This window comes from Anabrus simplex, chromosome 1 (assembly GCF_040414725.1).
Source record: "Anabrus simplex isolate iqAnaSimp1 chromosome 1, ASM4041472v1, whole genome shotgun sequence".
Lineage (NCBI taxonomy): Eukaryota > Metazoa > Arthropoda > Insecta > Orthoptera > Tettigoniidae > Anabrus > Anabrus simplex.
The window spans coordinates 546100644-546118056 of record NC_090265.1 but is presented as its reverse complement, the minus strand read 5'-3'; the positions used below and the strand labels follow the sequence as shown (position 1 = coordinate 546118056).

Here is a 17413-nt window from a genome sequence, read left to right as displayed (position 1 = left end):
TATTTGAGCACCTTCAAATACCACCGGACTGAGCCAGGATCGAACCTGCCAAGTTGGGGTTAGAAGGCCAGTGCCTTAACCGTCTGAGCCACTCAGCCCGGCACATGCAGTATCATCGCTGCGGTGCATAAATATCGGTAACGGAAAAAAAAAAATCGCGTGAGCTTAATTGCTCGTAATAACGGATACGCCAGTGATAGGGTGCTCGCTGTAACCGAAGGACGATACACAGTTTAATATAGGAATTTTGAAGGGACAGAAAAAAGTTGTCGCTATAACGGAGTTCTCGTTATATGCCGTACTTGCTATAGCAGACTTCTACTGTATAGAAAGACAGAAATAATTCAACAAGATAGGAATATTTCATTATCCCTTACAGTTGATGAATTTACGATTGAAACCCAGTGTCGGTACATAGCCTACTCCTGTCGAATAACACCAAGGTGTCTGCTCAAGGCTTTATGTCACCATCCAACAGACAAATCACCATCAACAATGTCACATGCCCTCACTCCATATGAACACTGAGGAAAGGTTTGAAATTGAACTCAGAATTTCTCAAGAAATCTAGTGATTAGAAATAGTAAACCAACATCTCTCCTTACCTGCTGGCCCATATTCTGATGGTGAAATTCTTTTTCACCAACGGTACTCAAACCAGCAAACCATGGTGTCAGACCATGCAAACTTGATGCTTTAACGACCATGGCCACCAGCCGGGCTACTTTGGCAGTGTTCATTCACCATTTTGACCTTATTCATTAACAATGATGGTACATTTCATTCCTTAATGAACCTACCTGGTGGCAATGATCGTTAAGGCATCATGTCTCTATGGTCTGATACTGCAGTTAGCCAATTCGAGTCCTGCTGGTGAAAAAGATCTTCACCATCAGAATATTGGCGGGCATGGTAAGAAAGGTGGTGGTATATAATTTCTTATCACTAATTTGAGTGCCAAGAACTGTGGTAAGAGAAAAAATATGGATGAGAAGGATGAATCAGGATGACAGCTGTACGTAATAATGAAATTATTTTAAAGATTTTACTGTCAAAAGTTGTTGATAAGTTGGAGTAATTTTTATATTTTCCGTACATTGTTAATTTCTGTATGTGTGTGCTTGTCTTTTAATTTTACCAAGGATATACTTAGACTCAAGTCATACATGTTTTATGTAACATGTATACCTCAACCTCTTCACTTACTGTGACATACCTGGTTGTGAGATGGCTGTAGTTCCAGAGATAGAGGCATAGGCCCTGAGAGGAATGGAGTCATACCACAGATCATGTCTTTGTCTGGATGGAGTTTGCGTAGAAGTTGCCCACGAAGTTCAGCTGGTGAACCACACTTAGGAGGGGGATTCATCTTCACAGAAGAGTTCTGAGCCCAGATGAGTAACCAACCAAGTTCACAGTTACAATGCAGAGGATTACCAGAGAGATCCCTAGAATTAGACAAAATACCAGCAATATTGATTATGAACTCAACTGACTGAAAAGCTACTCTGAATGCAGGAGAACTTGAGACACAGTGAAGTTTATTTCATTTTTAGCATATGACGAATACAACACTATATACAGTGAAGTGAGGGATAGAGGTTAGGTTGCCATTGACATTCATACCACCTCAAGTCAAAAAATGTACAAATTAGTTTAATTTGGATGTAACTGGTACAAATGCAAATAATGTGCAAAAAAATATATTTTCTTCACTTTTATTAATAACAATCATATTGACTTTAACCCTTAGCCCTCCTTTTTTTCTGAACACTCCTACCACTTCAGATCCATTTAAGAATCTGCTTGCAGAGGGATAAGAGACAGCACAAATATATCGACAGCATATTTATAAAAATCAAATAAAGCAAACACAAAATAAATATAATACAATATTCAGGTCCAATGTTCAGCATTTTTAACTCCCTGCGGTTTCCCTACAGGTGGTGAATAAACATGTAACATCCAGAATATTTGCATAAACATCTTCTGGGGACAGTATTCTAACCAATCTTCTGAAAAATAGTCTTGTAATTCAGGCTTACTGCTCACTGCCATATTTAGGATTATGCCTAAGAATGCTTTGAATTCAGGAACAGTAACATCTAATCATGACCTCCAAGTAGACTCACGTCTGAGGGCCATAATCTTTTGAATGTTTACACTGGCATAGCGGTTAGTCTTGCACACAATTTCCAACAATAACTTGTCAGTCATGAATAACTGAAAAAGTCAAGTTCACTTTTAGGTTTAGTCTCTTGCGGTGGCATATAACCTGACGTAACTGTGAATGGGGTTCTTTTGAAGTCCAAGTCCATATCACGGTATTCCCTCCAGCCATCAGTAAAGGTACCAGCACTGCCATTTAGAATACTTTTCTCATTATCGGGATCTTCAGCGCTCAAGTCACCAACACAATCTAGTTCCGCAATATCTTCCTTACCACTTAATTGAAAATCACTCTCACTACTGCTGAAACCAACATCACTTTCATCTAAAAGTCTGGCTATTCTTTTCTCATGCTGCTCGAATGATGCCATGTTGTTAAACAACGTCTATTTACAAATTTGCATGGACTTCAAAGAATGCCCACAAAGCCCGATTTCAAAGAGATTATAGCTATACATGGCTTCAAATTGTTGTCGAAAGATGGCAGTAGCTTACTGTATCTGTAATTCATGTGTGTGTAACCTGACAAAGGAGTTATATAGGGAAGAAAATCATGTCGGGCATTGCCCAACATAGGATCTATGTGGGATATTCTCATTCTCGGGCATGGCCCACCGCGTGAGTGCTAAAGGTTAAATAAATTTATGCTCACAATGAAATTCCTAATAGTAACTACAGAGGAGGGCACTGTGAGGGAGCTAGAACAGTCCCAGTGCAAGTATAGTCCTAGTCAAACAATATTTCCTGAGTGGCTCAGCCATCACAGATGTGTTTGTGTGCATATGTTTTATTGGAACATCATGAAAACTAATATAAACTAGTTACAATATTTCAAAGTAACTTTGTAAAGTGTGGTTTAATGATGTGTAGAACAGTGCGAGTCTGCCTCTTTGGCTGAACAGTCAGTGTTGAGGCTTTCGGTTCAAAGGGTCACAGGTTTGATTCTGGCTGGGTCAGGTATTTAAATCATGTATACTTAATTTCTCTGACTCAGGGAATGGTTGTTTGTATTTGTCACAACACACTCCTCTTCATATACACATATCAAACTACCAACCACTAGAGAAACAATAATGAATACATGCCACCCACATAGGGTTGGCATCAGAAAGGGTATCTGGATGTTAAATAGGACCAAGTCCACATGTGTGACACAGTCATATTGTTACAAAAGAAGTTTGAAGCACAGACCTATAAGAGAGATGAGCACGGCATGTACCAACTCTTCAAATAAGACATCAACAAGAAGAAAACGGTGAATGTTTCAGTGGTATCAACAACAAAATGGGAAATCTGGGGACAGCTGCAAGAAAGCAAAAGAATGCTACCTAGAAGTCTTGGTTAATAAATTTCTCCACCAACCAATCTTGAACACCAATGTTGTCAAAGAGAAATGGTCACCAAAGACAAGACTGCTTCGAAGCAAATGACCAAAATAATCTTGGGGCTCACAGTGACAGCATTCAGTAGTCTGCTTAAACAGAGGACATTTCTATAGTATTAATGATGAAACTGGCAGTGTGTAACTGAACTGGAATAATTCAAGGGAAAATTGGTGAAGCTACATACTTCGGATAAGATTTTGAATTTACTCCATCAGCCAATCCCAAACACTTAAATTGTTGAAGGATCCATAGATCTCATCAACTGGTAAATAGTGGTTTGAAGGAAATGTAGCCAAGAAATACAATGATTCAGTCAACTACCCAGCAGAGCTGTGGTGCTCTCAACAAGATCCAGCACACCAATTAAAATTATTCTATGATCAGTTAAGAGGGCTGGCAATAGAGCAACTCTATAAATATAGTATTCTCTCAATTATCTGCGATAATAACTGGGGTGAATGGCATGGATAATCAGAAAACACGGATAATACAAAAGCATGCGTTTATTGCAAGAAAAAAGTCTTCTTTTTTGAAAATACAGTACCATATAATGTAGACTATCGCCTTCATCAGTTTTAACTTGTTTCTGAGTAATTAACTTCCTCCAATAAATTCACTTCCGTCTGCGGATGTACATTCGATAGTTGAACAGACCAATTCTAGCATGAATAAGTGCCCACACAGATCGCACAGAATTGTTGGAGGAGGCCATGGTTGTGCTGCACGGAGTTTTTGTTCTTCTCTCCTGGTCTCTTCACACCTGCGTCGTTCTCCTTCAAACAGATTGACAGCAGCAGGGATGGTCCGGCGCCAAATTGTACAGTCTTGAACAAGCGTGACCCAGGTTTGTTTGTCGACTGAGATCTGTCTGTGCTTAAGCTGGTCCTTGTAGCGCCTCATGGGGGCTCCATGAGGTCTGGTGATGGAACAAAGATCACCATACAGGATTTGGCGTGGAAATCAGGTATCACTCATCCAGCGGACATGGCCGATCCATCTAAGCTGATGACCAATGATGGACGATTCTATGCTCTTGGCATGCGCTTTCTCAAGAACAGCAATGTTGTTGACATTGTCTTCCGTTTTGATCCTAAGGATGGATCGAAGTTTTCATTGGTGGAAGTGCTCAAGCATTTTCAAGTCATGTCACCGGAGGGTCCAAGTTTCAAAACCATACAGCAATGTTGTGATGACAACAGTGTGGTACACCATAAGTTTCGTCTTCACGGTCAGGTCTTTATTCACGAACACCCGGTGTGATAGTTGTCCAAATGCTGCACGGGCAGCACCAATTTTCTTCTCCGCATCTTGCTCACATTTACAGCATATAACGTGTTTCGGACAGTGTAAGTCTGACTGTCAAGCGTAGATTGAAATTTGTGTCAAAACGCATTTCAATGTGTGATAATATTTGGTTGGCCTTACAGCCATTTCATCTTATTTGTAATTATGTCCACTGGACTCTTGGTAGTACATGCGATTGATGTTGTGCACTAAACATCAGTGGGTTTCTCCCTGCCTGGATTGTTCGTTTCTATCTGTATCATTTGTTTTTATTTCTTTTCTTCTTAGGTAAACACAATTTTTAGATTCAATTATGTTTTTTATTAACCCCTTTTTTCACTGAATTTTTATCGCAGCGAGTTGTTCATTGCTCCATTTATTTATTTATATCGTGTCAGAAGCATTCATAAGTTTTAAATTCAATATGAGGACATAAAACATAATATAAATTCTTCAGTGATGAGCAGCCACATTAAACTATGTGAGCCCAAAACCTTGCAACATCAAGTGCATTTGGCTTCGCTTTAACCCGGTCTTCTGTAGTGCAACTGAATAGGCATGAACTACATTGTAGCAAATGGGCTGTGGTCTGCTCTTCTCCACATACGCACAAGGTACTGTCCACTTCGAAACCCCATTTCTTCTGGTTGACCCTGCACCGCGTAACACCAGAACGCAGTCTATTCAGTGCTCTCCAATTCACCCAATCTGTAACATGGCCAGGAGGGAGTTCCTCTTTTGGGGTCATCCATTGACTGATACTCGTATGTTGACTCCTGGCGCGCCATTCTTGAATTCTTCCTTGCTGCGCTGTTCCTGCAAGTGTTTTGGTTACTCTCAAGAATCTTTTCCTACACTTAAGGCGATGGCGTGGTAGCTCATATCCAAAGTAAGTGTGGGCTCCATACGATGATGTAAATATTGTATATTGTGCTGTTTTTATTTCTGTCATGTCTCTCTTAGTTTTTCATTTGTTCATTCATTATGTTTTTTTGGCACATTTTTAGCTTGTATTATGTAAATTACTTTAACCCCCACCTTTTCACTGAAGATGGCTCAAACGAGTCGAAACATGTTTGAATTTGATTACTCCAACTAATGATGGAATTATATGATGTACTGAATTAGGAGGATGTTAAAAATTAAATAATTGAAAAGGACGTTCAACCTATTCAATACTTAAAAGAAAGAAATGCAGTAATCACATTCCTATTTAAATGGGACCGGTTTCGACCTTAGTCCAGGTCATCATCAGCCGTAAAAACATGTACAATGTTTATGAATATTGGAGGTCAGTTTCACACTCTGATAGGCACAAAGACCTGACCTCCAATATTCATAAACATTGTACATGTTTTTACGGCTAATGATGACCTGGACTAAGGTCGAAACCGGTCCCATTTAAATAGGAATGTGATTACTGCATTTCTTTCTTTTAAGTATTGAATAGGTTGAACCTCCTTTTCAATTATTTAATTTTTAACATCAATAATTTCAATACGGAACAATGAAATTTTTATCTTTAAATGAATTAGGAGGATACACTTAAGTTTTCCTTTGTAAAGTGCCTGGACTGTGGCGCTGCCTGGCCTTGGGTGCGCTACTCGTTGTGTCGTCATTTGTTGAGTTTGTTGTTCAACGACAATGACTTGAGAGTCGTTTGTTCTGTTTGGACCTTCGCAGAAGAAACATCGACCCTTGTTGATGGTGCAAATTTAAGAAATTTAAGTAAAAAGGAGAAGAGATGGTGAGGATGTACGAGCCAGGCTGAGTAAATCGCCATCAGGCAAGATGCCAAAATCACTTATTCATCATTATTCTGTATTTTAATAGACGTAATTTGTAAGTAACCCATTCAGTATTTCTTGGTCCCTGGGGCTGAATCAAGTGGTCTACATACTGATGATTCGGACTATTTTTTTTATTTTGTTGGATTGCGTACCTCAAAATTATGTTTTATGAACATTGTTTGACTTCGATAATTTAGAACTTGTGTGAGGGCGAAATGAGATATGTACTAAACCTATGTAAATTGTATGGATTTATTAGGAATAACTTTTCGGGGCTCTCCTTAGAATTAATAGTCTAGTAATCATTGGTATCAATAACTTTTCATTTAATAATCATATTTAACTACATAAATTCCACCAAAGACGAATGTAAACACGAGTTGAAAATCGTTTCTTGTGGCTACTCGCTTATTATATGGCAGCCATGTTTCTGTTCTTGATCATGTGTTCTGGTCACTACAGCTACATTTCGTAAACATTAAAAGGGGGTGTGTTTCTGTTGTCAGATGGACATTTGACGTTCGACCATTGAGTCGTTGTTGGACTGTTTCATATCATGGATTTCTTTTTGATTGTATGTCATTCTGGTTTTAATTAGATTGATGTTTTAAAAATGTATTTACTTTGGGAGTAATAACTTTGTCTCTTAAGTTTCCTTTCATTCTGATATTGCATATGTGCTTTCTTGTCGCGGGTCTTATTCTTGCATTTCTTATGAGTACATTGGATGAAGTCATACAGAAACAGTTCTCTACTCAATTTATAACCTAAAGTACAGTATTTCAAAGATCCTTGAATCATTAAGATTATTCTAACTTCATTCTTTTTGATTAATTAATTAATTGATTACGTACCAAATGATGTAAAAAATGTATTTAATTTCAATGTAATTAATTATTCCTTTGGGGACATTGGTGTGTGAAAACATATTTACATTTGTTTTACCTTAACGCAACTTAAATATTGATCGATCATTTCAATTTTGTCACTTTATTATTTTAATTGTCAACGGAATTGTGTTCAAAATTTAAATTTAGATTAATTTATTATTAGTTAAAGATGTTTATTTTTTCCTGAAAATTGGGTTAATTATTCCAGACAGTATTTTCTATTAATAATTTAATCCGCCTGACCTCTTTGGGTCCAGTTTGTATTTCCCTCTTTCTCGCAACATCCTTAGAGACTGTGTTTGGTAAGTACGTTTCCATTCTCTTATTTTAATTGTGATTTTGATTTTATGTATGCTCCGTGTCGTACAACAACTATCGCTGGTGAATACCTTGGAGATATGCGACACAGCTCACAGATGGGTTACTACCCAAGTACAGAAAGTGGTCTACCTGCTCTAGTGGAGTATCTGAGATGGAGATGTTGAAATGTGGAAGGGTTGCGCCTGGTGAAGGTGGTGCCAGGACCCTGGTCTTTTTAATGGTAAGACCAAAATAATCACATGCACTCCTGTAGCTGTTAAATTAATGTTGCAATTCCTCTGGTGGGAGTGTAGGTGATCCAGCATCACCTGCATACAGCATTTTGGTTACCTTTGTAACCTGGGTGAGCCTCCAGGAGCAAAGTCTTGCTAGATTGAAAAGCCCTCCATCGAAACAATACCTAACCTCCACACCTGGGTTGTTCGTAGAAGATTCATGGAGCATGGCAGCCAAATATAATGTAAATAGTATTGGAGCAAGCACACACCCCTGTTTCAGTCCATGAGTAAGAGAAAATTCATACAAGATCCTATTCTGATGACAAACCTATCTAATCATGCCATCATGGACGACCTGAACCATATCAACAAAACGCTGAGGACCGCCAAAGTGTTTCAGTACTGCCCATACAGCAGGTCTTGGAACAGAGTCAAATGCCTTTTCCAGGTCATAAAAGACTAAGAAGGGAGGATTCTCTTGCTCTCTGCGTTTTTCCTGTAGTTGCCTTGCACAGAAGATCAGATCAGTTGTGACTCTGGAAGTTTGAAACCCATACTGGGACTCTGGGAGGACACTCAGAGATAACCTGGAGGCAGTTATTCACAATTCTCGTGAGAATTTTACCTACAATAGATAGTAGTGAAATACCGCGATACTTGCCGCAAACACTGCGATCATTGAAGATTGTGATGATAGTGATGTTTTTTAGTTCACTAGGTACTTCTCTGACTCCCTAAATTTTGGGGATAGGAGTGAAAATCTTCGTTTTGAGTTATTGACCACCAGCTTAAATTAACTCCAGAGGGATGTTATCTCGGCCAGGTGCCTTTCTGGGTTTCAGACAATTGAGAGCTGCACTGAATTCTTGGTAAGCTGGCGGAACTGCTGTCAATGGTTGTTCGGGCTGTTGAGGCACATCACAAAGAAAGTCTTCATCAGCAGTGAAAGGATGATTTAGCAGCGGGGAGAAATGCTCCTCCTAATGCTCCAGGATTTCATGGCTTGCAGTAAAAATGGTAGAGTTGTCGGCAGTTTTTAGTGTACCTGTTGAAGAGCGAGGTGGACCATACAGCTCTTTTATTCCTGCATAAAAGTTCCTCTGGTCCCAAGCATCAGAGAGTATTCTTAATTTTTCTTATCTTTGTTTGGCACATTATTTTGAGTTCTAGAAAATGTGCTCTCTTCATGTTGGAGGATGGATCCTGGATTAACTGTTAGTTGTACATTGATCATATTCTAAAATTCTGTGGTAAAGAATTCATCCTGAAGTTTAAGCATGTTAAACTTTCTTCCAGTCAAGATTTGGAGATGCCCAGATGGTTTAGGGTGTATGGAGATCCTGTGCTGACAAATAAGAAGTTTGTGATCAGTCCAACAAACATCAATATTTCTTGCTCTTCTGGTAATAAGTATGTCCTTATCACACAGCCATGTAATGACATAATTAAGAATGTGCCAATGCCTGGATCGAGGATGCATCCACGTGATCTTGAAGCAGTTAGGCAGTCGAAACTGAGTGTTGGTGATGAAGAGTTCATGTTCTGCACACAGACGAAAAGCAATAGCCCATTTGCATTACAATTGCCAACTCCTTGTTTACCCATCATATTTTTCCATAGCCGATTATTTCTCCCAACTCTGGCATTGAAATCGGCAAGGAGTAAGAGCTTTATCTGCAGATGGTACCTTGGTAATGGTTGTGCTCAGTTGATTGTAAAACTCATCCTTTACATCATCATCAGCATCTACATAAGCAGATATGAGCATCATAAAAGTACCTCCTGAGAGTGGAATGCGAAGAATCATAGCTCTTCCACTGATTGCAGTGGGAGAAAGTTGGTGACCAATAACCGGTTTAGTCTTCACAGCAAATCCCACACCACGAATGCAACGTTCGTGCTCCAACTTCCCTTTCCAGAAGATGGTATATCCTGAACCAAACTCAGTAATTTTGCCTTCCATGGACAGTCTGGTTTCACTCAAAGCAGCAACATCAATGTTGAGTCCGGAGAGCTCATGGGTATGGAGAGCTGTTCTTCTCTCAGGCCTGTCATTATCTGACACATCAAGTAAAGTTTTCACATTCCATATTCCAATTTTTAGAGTGCGACTCTTTCCTGGTTTTTTATTTCTGACCGCATGACGGGTTACCCGCTGGGTGCAGCCGCCCAGCCGGCAAAAGATGTGCTTTCAATGTTTAGTCCACCTTTGCTAGGGTCTTCCCCATGTGGGGTGGGCAACGGTAATCCTAAACAGGTCTGCCCAAACACAGATGCAGGACCGAATTCTTGAGTAGTCGCAGTTATTCAGGGAGACGATCATCATACATCTGCTGCCAACGCGCAGGTCCGAATAAGGGGCTTCCAGTTTCTCAGGTACAACCCTGAAACAAAACAGCAGAGCATGGAATGGCGTTCTCCGGGATCCCCTCGTCGGAAAAAGGTCAGAGCCGAAAAGTCATGCATCAAAACGATGCTCATCACCTTTTTCGATAGTCAAGGCATTATCCACAAGGACTTTCTACCTGAGGGAACAACGTTGAATGCTGCACGGTACATTGAAATTTTGACCCGTTTCAGGAAACGTCTAGGCAGGGTACGACCCCAGTACGCACAACAAGGTTCATGGTTTTTTGGTCCATGACAACGCTCGCCCACACACAGCCAATATCGTCAAACAGTTCATGACAAAAAAAAGGGGTGGTGCAACTTGAACATCCCCCGTACTCGCCAGATCTTAATCCTCCAGACTTCTTCCTATTCCCACGACTCAAACTCGCTTTGAAAGGAAAGAGATTTGACGATGTTTCTGACATCCAACGAAAAGTGACGAAGCTTTTGAACACCATCCCAAAGGAAGCCTTCTTGCAAAGTTTCCAGGACATGTATCCGCGATCTCAGCAGTGCATAGTTATGGGAGGAGACTATTTCAAAGGACAGTAAGGTCACTTTCGCGCATTGTTCATCTATGTTGATAGTACAGAACTATTCACCGAACTTTATTGTCACAGGTTGCACTTTTAAAATGATGTTTAATTTCATTTAATACACATCTAGACAATGCTCCTTCTCCCTCTACTCAACAATGAATAACAGTGCACTTTCTACATTATAAATAAGTCTACGCCATGAGTCGCGTATGGTTGAAAAGAACAGAGACAAGTAACATGAGGAGTCGTCTGCGAATAACGACCGGATAGCCAGCTTGTCACTTACCGAAGGAGTGGAGAGGGATAACAGTGGTGTGACAGAAGTGTGGACGAGTCCATTGAAAGGTACTGAGGGGTAAGAAGTATAATAAACAGTGTTTGTGGAAGGATTGATCAAAATAAACAGAAATGGTTGAAACGACCGGACACGACCCCTCACGGGTTAAAGGCCTATCTGGCATATCATTTTTATTCTGTAGGGAATATCTAAATAGGTCATAAAGTGTATTAAATACTGTAATTATAAGGTCAAAATATAAAATTAATGTAACAATTTGTTTTATACTATTCATATAGCTTTAAGACATGTCCTGTATCAAAATGTATTTGATTTGATGGATGAATTAATATACTACACTGAAGAAAATGGAAATTGCAACACCCAGAACGAGTGGTGCTACATTGCTGCAATTGAACATGCAGGACGAGTGTTTGGTTGTGATTCGATGATTACACTTTCAGGTCCCTCTGACTGCAAGTTTGGACAACAATCAATACAGGATGTGCCCACCACGAGCTGCAACACATTGATGAATTCGTCGAGGCATGGAGTCAATAAGGCCCTGGATCACTTCCTGAGGAATTGGGGCCCATGCTTGCTGGACTGCACGGGTCAGTTGTTCCAGAGTTGTGGGTGGCTGAGGACGGTTGGCCAGTTGACAACCCATCATGTCCCAAACATGCTCAATAGGACTGAGGTCCGGGGATCTGGCGGGCCAATCTAAGGTTGTGATGTCGTGGAGAGATTCCCTGGAGATGCGTGCAGTGTGAACCCGGGCATTGTCCTGCTGAAACATCCCATTAGCAATGTTCGCCATCATAGGGACAACCACTGGATTGAGTACCCTATCAACGTACTGTTGAGCAGTCATAGTGCCCTCAACAAGCACTAATTGTGATTTCACATTAAAGCCAATAGCTCCCCAGACCATGATGCTTGGTGTTGGCCCTGTGTGCCTCTCGACATTAAGATCTGGGTGGCCCCTCTCCCCGGTGCGTTGGCGCACACGATTCCGACGATCACTGCGGGCAAGACAGAAGCGTGATTCATCACTAAAGACGACCCTATGCGATTCATCGACCCACGTCGATCTTTCTTGACACCAGGCCAGCTTTACACGTCGCTGTTGTGGGGTGAATGGAACACCTTCTGCAGGGACACGGGCTCGTAAGCCAGCTGCACGCAGGCAATTACCAACTGTTTGTTGTGTAACGTGGGGTGCCACAGCTGCTCGAATTTGCGCTGCTGTTGCATGAGGTTCCATCCGGGCCATCCGAATGATGCGGTGATCCTCTCTCAAAGTTGTCTGTTGCGCTGGGCCTGTGCCAGGTCTACGAGTGTGGGTACCTTCATTCGACCACAGCTGCCATACACGCTGTACCGTAGATGCCTGTCGGCCAACACGTGCAGCGACAGTCCTTAACGATAATCCAGCCTCACACAGCCCAATTATCCGAGCCCTCTCAAACGGCGACAGTTGTTGATAGCGTGCTCTTCTCTGTCGTCGAGGCATGTTTGACTGGGAACACTTCACTGCACAGACCACAAGTCAACTATGCTACACCCGAGTCTCTATACTGGAGTTGATTCCTCTGCGACCAATCACGTGGGGAGACCTGTAGCAACAATCCAATGAGTCTGAAACTTTGATCGTTTACATACCTACATGGCATCGTTTTTAACTTGAAAATCAACACAAACGACCAATGCCTTCATGGTGTTGCAATTTCCATTTTCTTAAGTGTATTATTGTAAAGAGATCATAAAGAGATGATTAACCTTCTCTAGGTTTCAACTACATAGGTAGTTTTGTAATTTTACCACTTACTCCTCGGCGCTACAGCCCTTGTAGAGCCTTGGCCTCTCTGACGATTCTAGCCCAATCTTCACGATCTTCTGCATGCCTCCTCCATCTTCTTATTCCCATCTTTCTTAAATCCTCCTCCACCTATCTTTTCCGGGGTCTTCCTTTCCATCTTCTACCACCTGGATTTCCTTTGTAGATCTTCTTGACAGCCCTATTATCCGGCATTCTCTCCACATGTCCCAACCACCTTAATCTGTTGCTTTTTATTTCGGTTACGATACTTGAATGTCCATAGAGTTCTTCCAATTCCTTGTTTTTCCTTATTCACCAAAATTCCCCTTCCTTCACTAGGCCAAAAATCTTTCTCAGTATTTTTCTCTCCCATCTGTTCAACAGTTCTTCATCTGCTTTGGTCATTGTCCATGTTTCAGAACCATAAGTTACCACTGGTTGTAAAACTGTTTGATAGACTGTCAACTTTAATCTTCTACCAAGGCTGCATGATCTAAACACTTTCAGTAGAGCTAAGTAAGCCCTATTGCCTGCAGCAATCCTCGCTTTTATTTCCTCTTTCATGTCATTATATTTTGTCACCAGCACTCCTAAATACTTAAACTTTTCACATCTCTCGTGGTTAATCCCATTCAATTGTATGCACTTGTCTACCCTAACTATGGTCCTCCTAGATGCAAACAGGTAATGAGTTTTGGCATTATTCACTCTTAGGCCCATTTCTCCTCCTTCCTTTTCTAATCTATCCAGTCCTTCCTCTAGGTCTTTCAATCTTCTACAAAGCATATCAACATCATCAGCATACGCCAGATTCTGTGTTACACGGTTGAACAGCGTACCACCTGGATTACTGACCTCCACCTTTCTCATCACAATTTTACCACTAGAGTGATGATATAAACATTTTGTAAATGTATCAATTACATTTTTTAAGTTTGTTTGGATTGCCCGAGGACCAGGGTGCTTGTACTTTAGCTGTGTTGTTGTCAATGTTTGCCGCTTCTGGTGTTCTTGATGGTGGGCTTGGCTGCTGCTTTCTTGATATCTCGAGCTTCTCTGTTGGCCCAGTAATCTTTCATTTTCTTGCTGAAATCTATCTTGAGTTCCTCGGACCATTTTCTGGTCTCATTATGGTTTGCTTCTAGAAGGGATGATAGGCTTTTTATAGTTGAACTTACCGGGCAAGTTGGCCACGCGGTTATGTGCGCAGCTGTGAGCTTGCATCTGGGAGATTGTGGGTCTGAATCCCACTGTCGGCAGCCCTGAAGATGGTTTTCCGTGGTTTCCCATTTTCACACCAGGCAAATGCTGGGGCTGTACCTTAATTAAGGCCACGGCCGCTTCCTTCCCACTCCGAACCCTTTCCTATCCCATTGCCGCCATAAGACCTATCTGTGTCGGTGTGACGTAAAGCCACTAACAAAAAAAATATATATAGTTGAACAGTAGTTACTTCTGTTAGTATGACATGATTAATATTAAGTTCTCTGAGATCCTTCTCTACCTGCTGTATCCACAGGGATCCATAGAAAGCAAGCCGTCTTCTTCTGATGGCATCTGTGAGGGTTTCTTGGTGTTAGTAGAATTCATGGTTTGGTTTGTACCATCGCCTTCCATCTGAGAAGATCCTTGGGCCTACTATCTTTCTCAAGAACTTCCGAGGCCTCTTAGTAGGGTCTTCTTAGTTAGACATTCATCAATAGATGTTTTAAGGCGCACATTTTTCTACAGGCATGGTATGCCTTGTCTAGTTTGATTCTCCTCTGTTTGAGAGCAACTGTTTCATTAAGGTCTTCTGAAATCCACTTTCCAAGGTACTTCACAGTTTTGGCTCTCTTGATATGATTGGTATTACTAACTCTCATCGTTCTAGGGGCATCTTTGATATTGGTAATAAACTTGGTCTTTCCGATGTTAGTCAGCAGACCTGTTTTAGCCGCTACTGGGTGTAGTGTTTAGAGCTGCATAGTAGCATCTTGCATGTCATTTGCTAGTAAGGTGAGGTCATCAGCAAACCCCAAGAATGGGATCCTTAGGTTGTCTGTTTTGATCTCCATTCTTAACCAGGTGTTCACTGGTAGGGATCTTACCCATTCCGTGATGGTCTTCTCCAGGACACAGTTGAATAATATGCACGAGATCCCCCGTCTCCTTGCCTTACCTCTGTTTTGATTGGGAAGCTCTTCGAGAGCTGTCCTCTAAACTTGACTTCGGAAGTGGTTGTTTCACAGAGTGGCTTGCACCAACCTAATGATTTTGCTGTCGAGTTATAGTTCCCTTAGGGTTTTGAAGAGAACTGTACTATCCATGGAGTCATAACTACCCACTGTCTGGCTTTTTTTTTTACTATATTGGAGGATGGTCTTGAGGTTTTGTATCTGTTCAGTACAGGATCTTGATGCTCTGAACCCTGCTTGGTATTCCCCTAACTCAATGTCCAGCTACCGCGTTACATGCCATTCTAATACCTTGGAAAAGATTTTGTATGTGACCGTAAGAAGTGATATTCCACTATAGTTGCCGGCGTTTGTTTTGTTCCCCTTCTTGAGGATTGGGTTGATAACGGCTAAAGTCCAGTCATCCGGGAGCCTCTCAATAGCCTATATATCACGTATCACTCCGTGTATGTGCCTAGAGGATTCAACATTTCTGCTACTATTCCATCTTCCCCAGAGGCTTTGTTATCCTTAAGAAGTTTTATATATGTTGGAGGAAGTTCCTCGTATGTTGGAGGAAGGATTTGTTCAGTGTTTGGATTAGTGGGCTCTCTAACTGGGAGTTGCTGGGCAGATTCTTCGGCAATTAGGAGTGCTTGGAAGTAGTCAGCTAAGGTCTTAGTGCATTCACTGCCGGTGAGGCACAGTGATCCGTCTGCTCTCTGGAGATGTAAGGTAGGGGGGAACGAACTAGGCTGTCTGTTGTTTAAGGCCCTTGTATACGTCTCTTCAGTTGTCCCTTCCAAAGTCTTCCTCTGCTTGCTTGATCATTTCTTTGTTGTGCTTCCTCTTTGCCCCTATTATGACACTGGAAGTGGTCTTCCTTTGTTTAACCTCTTCAGTCCCGAGCTTGTTTTTGCATTCGATGGATTATATCTTTCTCAAATAAATTTAAAAAATTCACCAAAGAATGTAGTATGTTTCACTAAGTTGTTTTATGACGTGTAGCATATATGCTACATCAGGACTCAGAGTTGACTTCCCTACCATTATTATTTTTGCTTTAAATTGTTTTGTATTATTATAAGTAAAGAAAACCACATGTAGAGCATATGCTACATACGGCCTGAGGAGGATAACAAAGGCTTGTAGGTTGGCTTCATTCTTATGTAGGTTCCAGTTGATCCATGCTAGCCGTCTGGTCTTTATAGCCTCATTGCATTAGCTGGACCACCGTGTGTGCTTGTTTCGCTCAGGTCTATTAGGGATCATCTCCCGAACCGCTGCTATTATGGCATCCTGAAGTGGGTCCCACTTTGCAGTGATGTTAATCCTACTGTTATTATGGTTCAGTTTCTCTTGGTAGCTTGAGCTGCCATTTTCAAGTTTGGTGTGTATCAATAATAATAATAATAATAATAATAATAATAATAATAATGAAAACTGGCAAGAAGTGGACCAAAGAACGGAGGGATGCTCACCAAAGAAAAATGCGGGAGAACTGGGCAAATGTGAAATATAGTACGAGAAAGCAGTTGAAATAGCGTGGTCCACAGAAGACCGAAACGAGAATAATAAATAATAATAATTTACCTATTATTATTATTATTATTATAATGAATGCTGAGATAATAGTATACTTTATGACTTACAATTGTTCCAAATTACCTAATTGTTTTTTCTATATACGGAATGTATTGCTCAATTCATTAGTCACAGTACCTTTCTTTTGACGATGTTCTTTATTGGTAGTTTCATTTCGCATTTAGCATTTTACTTAGATTTAATATTATTATTATTATTATTATGAATGCTGAGATAATAGTATACTTTATGACTTACAATAGTTCCAAAGACACCAATTCGTCGAATGTTCCCTCCTTGATTTTCCTTATTTCATTCTGATTAAGCTTTCTGCAATAAATCAGAAAATATAGGGTTAATATCAACTCATTAGTGTTACAAGAAATGTTTAATTACAAAGAAGTAAAAATAACTTACAACTTTTCTAAGTTCTCAAGTCCTATAAAAGCAGTATTCTGTAGGGTAGACAGCATGTTGTTTGACAAATCCCTGAAACGAGAAATAATGATCTTAATAATATTAATGTTAAGAATACTATTGGATTTACATCCAACTAACTACTTTTACGGTTTTTGGAGAGAATGGCC

General features: G+C 40.6%; 1 protein-coding gene across 1 annotated transcript in view; it reads right to left on the bottom strand.

The window, feature by feature from the left end:
• The window catches only part of Remo (Remoulade), a 254558-nt gene that overhangs the window by 205168 nt on the left and 31977 nt on the right, over positions 1–17413 (bottom strand). Inside the window, exons 5-7 of the mRNA XM_067135523.2 lie at positions 17244–17315; positions 17085–17156; positions 1217–1448 (exon numbers count right to left, since the gene is read on the bottom strand). Of these exons, the coding sequence (XP_066991624.2) occupies positions 1217–1448; positions 17085–17156; positions 17244–17315 (376 nt within the window). The remainder of the gene's footprint in view (positions 1–1216; positions 1449–17084; positions 17157–17243; positions 17316–17413) is intronic.